Source organism: Stegostoma tigrinum, chromosome 12 (assembly GCF_030684315.1).
Source record: "Stegostoma tigrinum isolate sSteTig4 chromosome 12, sSteTig4.hap1, whole genome shotgun sequence".
NCBI lineage: Eukaryota > Metazoa > Chordata > Chondrichthyes > Orectolobiformes > Stegostomatidae > Stegostoma > Stegostoma tigrinum.
In genome coordinates, this window is record NC_081365.1 from 74,109,726 (window position 1) to 74,122,958 (window position 13,233).

Here is a 13,233-nt window from a genome sequence, read left to right on the forward strand (position 1 = left end):
GAATCAACCTAGTGAACCTTCTCTTGGCTGCCTCCAATGCTAATATATCTTTCTTTAGATAAGGGGACCAAAGCTGTTCACAGTATTCCATCTGTGATGTGACCAGTGCCTTGTAAGTTTTAGCAAGGCCTCCCCATTTTTAGCCTCCATTTCCTTTGAAATAAAGGCCAACTTTCCACTTGCCTTCCCTGTTACCTTCTGAACTTGGTTGCTAGCATTTTGTGATTAATGCCTAAGGATTCCGAAAATCCCAATGTGCTGTAGCTTTCTGCACTCATTCTCCATTTAAATAAAATTCAGCCCCTCGTGGTCAGTTCCACTTAGATTAACTTCTTTACTGGTGCATAATTAATTTTTATGGATCACAGGCATTGTATCAAATCAAAAGTGATTTAACATTTGGTCAAAAATATTCTATGTCCATTATGCATTAGATAATACACTTATTCTATCTCCATTATGTATTAAAACATGCTTATTCTAGCAGTATTACGTATCTCATCATTGATGCTTCAAGCATAATAAGAACAATGTGTTATAATTATGTTCATGTTTTCAATGTGAAATATGTAAATATGTGACTAAATTTGCACCTGAAATGTAATATGATGAGCTAATGTATAATGAAATCCATTGTGAATGGGTTTGGACTGTCTTATTAGCAATTATGGAAACCCTTAAATGTGGCTTTGGCACTAAGCTTTTGATTACAAAAGTTTTTAAGTTGAGATATTGGGTTGTTTTATTAACGCCAAAAGTAGATTATGTGCAGAATGATGCACAAACATGTACATGTGAAACATATTTATGAACAAAAAATTAAACTGAATGTTTAAAAGGTTTATTTTTACAAGAAATATTACTTCATTGTACAACCAAAGTTTAAAAAAGAACCCAGGTACATATAATTAAAATGGGAAAGCTTTATTATGTAATGTTTTTCATATTAATTTCTTTCCTGTCAACCTCATGCACCACGTGTTGGTTGATGTTAACCAAAAAGCATTGAAAATACTGCTGTGGGCCTGAACACCCTCAGGCTAAGAATGAGGAAATAAAACCAGCCCATTTTTCTGCTCTTTAGGGCAGCACGGTGGCTCAGTGGTTAGCACTGCAGCCTCACAGCACCAGGGACCCGGGTTCAATTCCAGCCTTGGGTAACTGTCTGTGTGGAGTTTGCACATTCTCCCCGTGTCTTTGTGGGTTTCCTCCGTGTGCTCCGGTTTCCTCCCACAGTCCAAAGATGTACAGGCTAGGTGGATTGGCCATGCTAAATTGCTCATAGTTTTCAGGGATGTGTGGGTTATAGGGGAATGGGTCCGGGTGGGATGCTGTAAGGGGCGGTGTGGACTTGTTAGGCCGAAGGGCCCGTTTCCACACTGTTGGGAATCTAATCTAAAAAAAACGCTTCCTGGCGACCTGTATTGGAGACGTATGTCTGTAGGCCAGTGCACAATGACCCGGGCAGTGACTTTGTGCATTGCTGCCAGAGTGAACTGTGTGTATTCTGTACTGAATGGTAACATCCTATTGGTTGCTATGTCACCATACACCAGCAATGCTTTGAGAACTTTTCAATGCAACTTTGGCTGAAATGAGATGAATAGAAAATGCAGTCTAGACTTACAGTTTAAGTCATTTAATATGTTTACAGCTTTTGTTGAATAATATAAACAGCAATAATTTTCTGTGGTTGGGGCCTTAGCTGGGAGTTGAGATCCACTTCTGACATCTGAGCCACTTCTGCGCTAGTATGTACTAAAGGCTGTTTCCCATTGATTTGAAAGTGGCTGTATAACTGAAACTAACAGTTGCTGTGCATCCTGTGTGTCCATCGTGCTGAATTTATATTACTTTTTTCCCCAGGAAACGACCTCGAACAGAAAGCAGCCTCAGTCCATTGGCAAAGCGTGTCCGTGAAGAATCTCCGGATAGCGATACTTACAACAGTAGTGATGAAAAAAGTAAGTGTATTGGGTGCTCTTTTGATAAACTCAGCTTTTCTATTCATTGAATGATGTTCTGTAAAATGCTGTGTTCTGTGAAGAGCTTTAATCACTGCAACCTCTTCAGATACGAAATCGCAGGAAGTTTTGTAAAATTTACGGGGAATTGTTTTTCATGAGGACTCTGACACATCCTTATTCATACACTATATTATCTACTTGCACATATAAGTGAGAACAATTTGCTGAAGGGTTCTCTTTAATACTAGCAACGAGACCTTAAGATATGGGAGTAGAATTAGGCCATTCGTCCCATCCAATCTGCTCCAGCATTCAATCATGGCTGATATATTTGATAACCCCGTTCTATCCCCTTACTGAGCAAGAACCTGTCTATCTCTGCTTTAAAGACACTCAATGACTTGGCCTCCACAGCCTTCTGCAGTAATGATTTCCACAAATTTACCACCCACTCGCTGAAGAAATTTCTCCTCATGTGAGTTCTAAAGGGTCACTCCTTCACTCAAAGACTAGGACTTGAGATCCTAATCTATCCTATAAGTTAGAAGTGTCATCTCTGCATTCACTCTATCCAGGCCTTCCAGTATTCTGTACGTTTCAATCAGATACCCCCTCATCCTTCTAAACTTGATCAAGTACAAACTCAGAGTCCTTCTTAACTGCTCCTCATATGATAAGCCTTTCATCTGCAGGATCATTCTTGTAAACCTCCTCCACTGCCAACACATCCTTCCTTAGAAACAGGGCCCAAAATTGCTCGCAATATTCCAAACTATCTGATCAGACCCTTCTGTAGCCTCAGGAGTACATCTTTGCTGTCTTGTGTTCTAGCCCTCTTGAAATAAATGCTAACATTGCATTTTCCTTCCTAACTGCAAACTGAACATGTATGTAACCTTAAGAGAATCCTGAAGTGAGACTCCTAGTTTTTTTGTGCTTCAGATTTCTGAAACCTTTCCCATTTAGAAAATAGTCAATGCCTCTGATTTTTGCTGCCAAAGTGTGTAACTTCAAACTTTCCTACTTGTATTCCACCCACCACTTCTTTGCCCACTCTCCAAGCCTAAGTCGTTCTGCAGCCTAACTACTTCCTCAACACTACCAGTCCGCCTCCCTATCTTTGCATCATCTACCAACTTGTTAACATAGCCCTCAGTTCCTTTGTCCAGATCATGAATGTGGAACACGAATAGTTGTTGTCCCAACTGACCCCTGTGGAACTTAGCTTTTCACCAGCTGCCGTTCCTGGAAAATGTCCCCTTTATCCCCATTCTCTGCCTTCTGCCAGTCAACCAATCCTCTATCTGTGCCAATACCTTGTCCCTAACATCATGGGCTCTAATCTTATTTAACAACTTTCTGTGCTGCACCTTGTTAAAGATCTTCTGGAAATTCAAACAGATTGATGAGGGAACAGAAGTAGATGTTGTTTACTTTAGTAAAGCTCCAACAAGGTTCCGCATGGTAGACTAATTAGTAAAGTTGGGTCACACAGGATTCAGGGTAAGCTTGCCAATTGAACACAAAATTGGCTTAATGACAGGAGACGGAGAGTGGTGGTGGAGGTTTGCTTTTCAGACTGGAGGCCTATGACCGGCGATGTTCCACCACACAGCTATCGGTTCTGGGTCCTCTTGTGTTCGTCATTTATATCAATGATTTGGATGAGAATATAGAAGGCATGGTCAGTAAGTTTGCGGATGACACCAAAATTGGTGGCATTGTAGACAGTAAAGGTTTTCTAAGATGACCAAAAAATCTTGATCAAATGAGTCAATGGGCTGAAAAATGGCAGATGAAGTTCAATCTGGATAAATGTGAGGTATTGCTTTTTGATACAGCAAACAAGGGTAGGGCTTATGCAATTAATGGTAAGGCCTTGGGTAGTGTTGTAAAACAGAGAAACCTACATAATCCTTTGAAGTTTATGTCTCACATAGACAGTGTGGTGAAAAAGGCATTTGGCACACATGTTTTCATTGCTCAGTCCTCTTGAGTGTAGGAGTTGGGATGTTTTGACGAGGTTGTGCAGGTGAGGTCTGTTACGAATACTGTGTCCAGTTCTGGTCACCCAGCTATAGGAAGGATATTATTAAACTGGACAGGGTTCAGAAGAGATTTACCATGATGTGGCTGGGTGTGAAAGGTTTGAGTTACAAAGAAAGACTGGATAGGCCGGGATTTTTTTTTCACTGGAGTGTAGGAGATTGAGAGACGACCTATTAGAAGAGTATAAAATAACGACAGGTATAGATAGAGATAATGTTATTGACTTTTCCCTAGCATGCGGGATTTCAAGACTAGAGGGCACACTTTTGAGAAAAGAGATTTTAAAAAAAAGAAGAGGGGCAAATATTTTACACAGTAGTTTGAGTATGCAGTGAACTTCTTGAGGAAGTGGTGGAGGCGGCTACAATTACAACGTTGAAAAGACATTTGAATAAGTCCATGAATAGCACGTTTGGAGGAATATGGGTCAGGAGCAAGCAGGTGGGACTAGTTTAATTTGGGATTATGTTCGGCTTGGACTGAAGGGACTGTTTCTTTGCAGTGTGATTTTATGTTTACTGGCTCACCTTTATCTAACTTCCTCATTACATCCTCAAAGAATCAGATTTGTGAGGCGTGATCTCCACTTGACAAAGCTGTACTGACTCAACTCTGTTTTATCATGCGCTCCCAAGTACTCTGCAATCACACCCTTAATAATCTAAAATCTTAGCAATGACCAAGGTCAGACCAACTAGCCTATAGTTTCCTGTCTTCTGCCTCCCTCCATCTTAAGCTGGGGTGATGTATTAGTCATTTTTCAGTCCCCTGGGACCCTTCCTGACTCCAGTGATTCCTGAAAGATCACCTCTGGTTGCAAGGTCAGAAATAGCCATGGGTAACCTAATGCTTCATTCGTTTTTCCTGTTCTGAGCTTTTTTTCTATTGCTCTGCACAGCAACCTACAACTAGAATGGGATGAAGACATGCTGCAGCAATACAATGATGACAGTTCCATTCTGAGTGTGATGCCTTCTAAACATGTGTAATCCACACATGTTATTTCTCCCATCTGATTAGGACCAGTTTGTGCTTTGCAGGAGCATATGCAGTTTCACAGCACTAAAGTCATGCCTCTGAACCTACTCCATAAGCATCATCTTCAGGTTAGATTGCAGTTGGCTTTTATCATGGTTAGTAACAGCAGGGATGTGTGCCTGCATGCTGTATCTGCTGCCCTGACCAACAGATGGAGCTTTTAATTTCTGTGATTTTAGGAGTATGGAGAGCTGTTTCATGGTGAATCAGTGGTAGAATGAGCAGTGCCAGGAGTAAAAACAGTAAGCTGTCATTTGGCATGTTGCTGTGAAATTAATTGGCCATATGGCAGTGTTGCTGAATTTGTCTACAGCATCATATCTGGGTGCCTGCTGGGGAGGATCAGTTTACAAATGTTTTGGATGACTTAGTCACTTTTTTTTCAGAATGAATGGCTTGTATTAATCATAATAATTTCTTTTAAGTTTAAAATTGCATTATTTAATTGTAACTAATCGATCTGTGTGGTTTTGCTTACAAGGCAGAGCTTTAGTATTTACAACCTAGAAAAAGGGAAGTGTTCCCTACTGTACAGATTTATAACCAGCGAGTTTTGAGAAGATTTGTAGCTCAGGTTGAGGTTCTGGATGTGAGTTTGCTCGCTGAGCTGGAAGGTTAGTTTTCAGACGTTTCGTCACCATTCTAGGTAACATCATCAGTGAGCCTCCGACGAAGCGTTGGTGTTATGTCCTGCTTTCTATTTAGCTGGTTAGGTTTCCTTGGGTTGGTGATGTCATTTCCTGTTCTTTTTCTCAGGGGATGGTAGATTGGCTCCAAATCAATGTGTTTGTTGATGGAATTCCGGTTGGAATGCCAAGCTTCTAGGAATTCTCGTGCATGTCTCTGTTTGGCTTGTCCTAGGATGGATGTGTTGTCCCACTCAAAGTGGTGTCCTTCCTTATCTGTATGTAAGGATACGAGTGATAGTGGGTCATGTCGTTTTGTGGCTAGTTGATGTTCATGTATCCTGGTGGCTAGCTTCTTGCCAGTTTTTCCAATGTAGTGTTTGTCACAGTTCTTGCAAGGTATTTTGTAGATGACGTTCGTTTTATTTGTTGTCTGTTATAGGGTCTTTTATTTATAATTATTTATAACCAATGTGTAATTGCACCATTCAGATTAACTTTACAAGGGATGATATAGAGCTGCCCCCTGGTATTTAATCCTGCTTCACTCAATTTGGTCAGAATCAATGTACAATTTGCCGCACATTCCATCAAGAAGTTATCTTGGAACCGACAGACATTCTCAAATCTGAAAATTTCATCCTAAAACTTAAATCCAGCCTGATGGATGTTGAAATCAATAAATGCCAGTGTAAGGTCTTGACTTTGCTCCCTGTGATTCTGACTTTGATGAGATCTGTGATTGTTTAGTTAGTCTTGAAGCTACATTATAATTCCAAAAACCCCTCTTCCTCCTCATTCAGGAGTAGGCAGCCAAGATGAATCCAAATTAATTTTCTGAACTGGATCAAATTAAGATGCCCAAACCATACCGCACCCTGACTTCTTTGTTCTTACATGTCATAACATTTGCATTGTTTGGATTCTGTACACTGACCATCTCTCCCCAGATTGCATAGAATTATATTGACAGTGCCAAAGTAAGTCACCTGACGCATATGGCCCATGCCTTAACTTATGTTATGTTCTGGTGTCCTGGCTCAGACATAGGGGCACTGCCACTGCACTTCAAGAACCATGGCCCCAGATTAATAGTCTGTTTAAATTAAGTAGGCAGTTTGCCAAAGTTTTCTGTAGAATGTTTCCAATGAATTCTGCCCTCCATCTGGCAATGTCTGACTATGCAACCAGTGTTAAACGTTGTAAAGCTCTGCCTTTCAGGTGCACATAAATGCTTTTTAAAATTACTTTTTTAAAAACTGAAACTATAAATCATATTTTCCTTTCTGTGAAGTGTTTCTGAATGATTCTTTTGGCCCTGTGAGGTGAGTAGCGTGTTGATCACAAAGATAAAATTAACCCGTATCCAGGCAGAAGTAGGCAATTCTGTAGAATTGATTCGTAAACGTTTCTGAGTGAACGTGCTGTTTTTTGTTTGTTTCAGGTGAGAAGCACAGGTTGTTGAGTCAGGTTGTGCGCCCACAGGATTTCCGGGCCCTCAGTCCGTCCCGTGCAGTCGAAGACAGAACAAGCAGCTGGAAAGAGGATGACAGGAAGTCAGACAAAAAAGAAAGTGCAAGGCGGCGGGAAGACCATTCCATGAGAGAACGGGTTTCTTCAGGTGACAAGCAAAGGGAGCATGTTGCAGATACTGTTGAGAGCTCACGAGTCAGAGAATCAGACAGCACTGCTCACCATGCTGCTGAGGATAGAGAGGTACTTCTCGGACTACACGAATATGGTAAGAAAAAGACTAAAGGGCCACGGAAATTTCAGAAGAGAAACAGGAGGGATGAAGATTATCTATCTGACAAATATGTTCCGGAGCCTGTAGTGGAGGAACCTTTAGTTTTGTCACCTAGGAAACCTCCGAAAAAGAAAAACGCCGATAAGAAGCGAAAACGCTCAAAAGGTGATTCTGAGCCTTCCGATGAGGAAGTGGTTTCACAGGCCAAAAAGTGGAAGGGGCCCAGGACGCCACCTGTTACGCTAAAGGAAGAATCTGTAGAAGAAGTGTCTGAAAAGAGCGTTGAAGGAAACACACATGGAACAGGAGATGTGGTCTTCAGCGACTGGTCAGATGAAGATGTGCCAGAACGCGAGGAAAGTATCATTTCTGACAAGAGCATTGATGAAACTCGAAGGAAAGGTCATAGAAGTAAGGTGGAGAAAGTGGAGCTCCCTGCCGTGGCAGATGACCGTATGCGTAAAACCGATGAGCACAAACGAAGCAGCAGCCTTGGCAGTAACCGCAGCCGGACTTCAAGTCGTTTACGATCACCGTCCAATGAATCTACCCACCGCAGTGGAGATGACCAGAGTGGCGGGAGGAGATTGCAGCACGGAACGTCGAGAGATGGGCAGAAGTATGGAAGTATCAAGTCTAGCGAACGGAAATCCCGAATAGATCAGCTCAGACGTGGGGAGCCCAGCCGCAGCACCTCTTCAGGTAGAGTGGTTTCAACCTTCTCTGATTGTATTCGCGTGACAAATGTTGAAAAATACTAGGTATACAGACTGGCACCTTTTTTACATTAAATAATCAAAACAGTGTGCGAACAATTTACAAGCTGCCAGCAGCAAATACAAATAGTGTCGCCATTAATGGGATAATGATTTACTGCGGCTAGGATCCTGGTTAAATTTATACAATGAATGACTGTACTTGATCATTCCTGAGAATACAGGAAAGGATTGATTCCATTATTATGACAGGTATTAATGTTTATTCAGCATGATCTTAATCCTCTTCAGCAGGAATTTCCCTTATCAAGGACGTTTGCAATATGAATACTTGCCAAAATCTTGTGTGTGCAAATCCCTGGACACAGTTGCATGTGTGTAACCAACTCTTTCCTCTTGATCCAACCCAGCAATTTCCTCAAAATTATTGTTGTTATATGTCATTTATGTTGTGCTTGTCTTCATTCCCAGTCTTCAGGATATCGCAGTAAGCTTAATTTCAAAAGTTTAGATGTTCTTTTCTGATCCACCAAAGTGGAAGTCTGCTCTTCTCTGTATATTATTGCAGATGGAATTAAAATGAAATAGATGATCCTTGTAGGTATTCTCTGTCCCCTATCTAGTGGCTCTGCACCCTTTTTGCATTTTGATAATCAGAATTGCAAGCAGTACTCTTAAGTGAGGCTAAACCAAAGTTTGATAGAGATTTAGCATAATTCCTCACTTCTCAGTTTTATCCCTCCAGAAATGAAATCCTCTTTTTTTTGATGATCTAGCTAACCTGTAACTTTCAGCAATTGATGCATTTGTTCTCTGAGATCTCTCTTATTCTTGTCGGGTATTGAATCTCCATTATTCTTTCTTCTAAAATGTCCTACCTTGCATTTTTTTGAGTTGAACTTCATTTGCCAATTATGTTTCCACTCTCCAAGATTATTAGTGCATTTCTGTAATTTGTTGCTGAGGTCCTCTGTACAGACAATTCCACCACCCCATCTCCCTCCAAGTTGGCGCAGTGTGCAAATTTAGACCATGTTTTCGACTGCCAAATCCAAATTGTTCATGTAAATTGTGAACATCTTTGGTTGCAAATGGAATACCAAGTCTCCATTTGCTGCCCTGAAAAGCTATCCTTTATTCCCATTCTCTGATTTCTGTCTTGAAGCCAGTCAAAATTCAGACAAATTGCATTGTCTACTTTGATCTTTTTGAACAGGTAAAAGGCAAAAATTTTAGTCAAGTGAAATTTTTCCTTTGTGACATCCTTGCTGTCCATTAATTATTGTGGAGTCATACAGTGCAGAAACAGACCTTTTGGTCTAACTCATCCATGCCGAACAAGTTTCCCAAACTAGTCCTACTTTCCTGTGCTTGGTCGGTATCCCTCTAAACCTTTTCTATTCATGTACCTGTACAAATTTATTTTAAATGTTGTAACTGTATCTGCATCTATCACTTCCTCTGGCAGTTCATTCCACACATGAGCCACCCTTCCGTGTGAAACCATTGTCCCTCTGGTCCTTTTAAATCTTTCTCCTCTTACCTTAAAAGTATGCCCCCTAATTTGTGACCTTACCTTGTTTTCCTCATTTCTGGATATTCTTCTAATCATTTTAATAGGATGAATAACAAATCCATTACTTTTCCTGCAAGTGATGCTCAGTTGATTTGCTGTGTAATGCTGCACACGTTTTAATTGCCATCCCTATTAAATATAAGCATTACATTAGCTATTTACTTGTCTTCTGATACTGCACTTTCTTCCAATCAATTATTGCATTCACTTCCCTAAATTCTTGTAAAATACAAGCATGCAATCAAATTGAACTAGAGGTGCCAAAAGCAACTATTTCTTCATTCTTTAAAAAAAGTTACAATTCTGCAGTCTTTGTTTTATTTGTCAATTGAGATCCCTTACATGATTCGAATGAACTGATTTACCAGCAGAAATGAAGACCCATTTTTAATCAATCTTTGGCTCTTTTTGACTTACGCTGTTTGGGAATTATAAAATTATAAAATGCTTTGTTTCCAGAGCTGCTTGTATCATTAACAGACAATGGTTTTGAAAAAAAATACTCTTCATTGAAATGCTGATTTTTTTAATGACATAATTTTGAGAATCTTCTTCCTCATCAACACTACATATATTTGTGCTAAGAGTTGAAACAATTTCCATTTCACACAAACATTCCCAGATCGGAAGATAGTTGGTTTCTTCTACGGTATGTCTTTACTGAAACTGCAGAAGAAAAATGTAAACTGGACTAGCATTAATACAGTGTCTTTCATGATCTGCTGCTTCAAAGATCCTTCTGTAGCCAATTAAGTATTATTAAGTATAGTGTCTGTTGTAATGTGGGAAAACATACGGTCCATTTGAACACAGCAAGCTAGCATAAATACAATGTGATAATCACTTAGTTGTTTCAGGAAAGTTGGTTGAAGGCTGAAGATCGCCAAGACACGAGATAATTATCTACTTCTTCAAAATAATGCTGTGGGATTTTTGATTGCACTGTCTTATGAGACCAGATGGTGCCTTTGTTTAACCTTCTAATTCAAAAGGCGTCCCTTACTGTTACTTTGATTTCCTGTGCCTGCCTTCTCTGAATGAGACTGGTAATTTAATTCCTCTTATGTTGAATTAGAATTGCTCAAGTGAAAAATAAAAAAATTTAATATGACACAGCAGGGTGCATAGTCCTGGAATGAAGGATTTAACCTGGTGCATAGCAGCTTTAACACTTTATCAGGCCCTTTTTTTTAGCTATTAATATACTACTTTCTAACACGAGAGATTATACTGAAATAATATTATTACTGGAATATTGTTGACTCACCTAGGAAGTTGCCTTCTTTAAAATATGTGGTGTTCTTAGATGCCAAAGGATTGCATGCCAACGGTAGACAATAAAGCTATGGCAAAAATCCATCCCTGCTCCTTAATATAATAGTGCAGAAACATATATGGTATATATTGTGATGCATTTGTTAAATTAAAAGGACTTTGTAACACAGCAAGTGCGTTTTGAAATGAAAAACGCTTTAGATCAAGCATATCATTTGTTTTCTGAATTGCCTTATGATTTAAAAACTCAGTTTTTATTCGAGAGCCCAGCTTGTCTGATGAATTGACTACCAAATCTACTACTTGTGTCAGCACGATTGCAAATGTTGATTGAGGAAAGACACTGCATGGTGCCGTCATGTAACTGGTCAGTTTAGCTGGTCCCAGCCCCTTGATAAATTGTACATTTTCTATTTCAAGGGGAGAAAACTTCCAGAAATTTGTTGTCATTTAAATGAGTAATGGATCTTAATGCGTTTTATAGATCGTCAAGATTCGAGGAGTCACAGTTCTAGACGAAGCTCCCCTGAATCTGATCGACAAGCTCGCTCCCGGGCTGGATCGTTTGAGAGTAGAGAAAAGCTTCAAGAGGGTGAACTTGACCGAGATCGTGAAAGACGAGAGAGAAGGGAATGGGAACGGGATGGGGAACACCGAGACTGGGTTAAAACCAGGGACAGAAATAGAGACCGGCGAAGAGAGGTCAACAAAGAGCGGGAGAAGCCACCAGCAGAAGTGCCTGATAAAGACAAGGAGCGAACTCTAGAAGCTGCTTCCACATTGGAACAGCCCCGAGTAGAGCTAAGACCAGGAAGAGAATCTGAAAAGCAATTTGAGCAAGTTGAAACTGCAACTGTGTTAAACAATGAAAGGGATGTAAATGACGGGGTGAAAGAACCAGAGAGTGATGAGAACCATGCCGATGAACCTGTTGATGCCGTCGAAGGTAGTGTTTCATTATAGAACAGAGAAAATTTGCATAAAATTCTGATCTGAACCAAGCATGAATCAATGATACATGTTTACATAAATGAGAAAATTATCTAGCTTCATGTCCATGCTCCTCCTTGTGATTAGTTATAGAGTGACATTGCAGGGCTTTAATAGGGTAAATGGTAAGAAACTGTTCGACTGGTCCAAATGTTCAACAACTAACAGACACAGTTTTAAGGTAATTGGCACAAGAATCAGAGGAGAGATGAGAGGGTTTTTTTCCGTAAGGTGGTGAGTTATTAGGAAGTGGAGTGTAGTACCAGAAAAGATCCAGATACATGAATAACTTTCAAAGTGGAATTAATAAACACATGGAAAAGCAGGAGTGGCAGGGCATTATAATATGGATTGTAATGACTCTGATGCCCAACAAAAATCCGTGTATCAGTCTTAAAAATATCTAATGACGCTGTCCCTTCCTTCTGAGGTAGAGAGTCCAAAGCCACATCCTTTTGAGAGAAAAAAACCCCCTTTCTAAAAGGTGAAACCCTTAATTTGAAAGAAAACTTTCCTATTTTGAACCTATCAATGATTGTAAACATGCTTCAGTTGATTTTTTTAAGATAATTCTGTGCCGCTTTTTGAATTCTGACCAGTCATCTGATCTGCACTAACGTTTGTGCAGTTTTATGTTTTTCCTTAGGTTTTAGGCCCTCCTTAACAACTTTAGTTAGCTACACATGGTGGTCCTCCCCTTGAAATTTTATAGAAAGGATGTAGTTATTCTGAATGCTCTGAAATAGCTGTTTAAATGTCTGCCACTTCTCTACTGATCTGTCTCCTAGCCTCCTATCCCAAATTACTTCAGTTAGCTTAGCTTTCACATCCACGTAGTTGCCCCTTTTTGAATTTTAAAGCTAGTCTCGAACCCACATTTCTCCCTTTCAAACCAGATGTTGAATTCAATCGGATTATGATCTCCAAACCTTGGCGATGCTTTTATTCTGAGATCATGAATTAATCCTACCATATTATGCAATACTAAATCTAATATAATCTGCTGCTCTAACAACCTATTTCAAAAGCATGCTATGAACCCTTCGTTGAGGCTACTATTACCAATCAGATTTTTTTTCAGCTTAAATACGTTTTAAAATTGTCCATGATTAATTGCCTGGAAAAGAGACTGAATAATTCCCAACTCCACCCACCTTTGCCTGGCTAAAATGGTTCTCACTTTAAACAGCTTTTCTTTTATCTCTTCGCACTTTCTTCAAGCCAGACAAGTGGTTTTTGGTGCCCACAT

At 39.9% G+C, this 13,233-nt stretch overlaps 1 protein-coding gene across 9 annotated transcripts in view; it reads left to right on the plus strand.

The window, feature by feature from the left end:
* zc3h13 (zinc finger CCCH-type containing 13) overlaps window positions 1–13,233 on the plus strand; it is a 98,037-nt gene that overhangs the window by 65,085 nt on the left and 19,719 nt on the right. For 8 of the 9 annotated variants that reach the window (XM_048540330.2, XM_048540335.2, XM_048540332.2 and 5 more), the window contains 3 exons: window positions 1,867–1,964; window positions 7,125–8,129; window positions 11,479–11,940. In XM_048540330.2, coding sequence (XP_048396287.2) covers window positions 1,867–1,964; window positions 7,125–8,129; window positions 11,479–11,940 — 1,565 coding nt within the window. The remainder of the gene's footprint in view (window positions 1–1,866; window positions 1,965–7,124; window positions 8,130–11,478; window positions 11,941–13,233) is intronic. The other variant, XM_048540336.2, reaches the window with a different exon arrangement.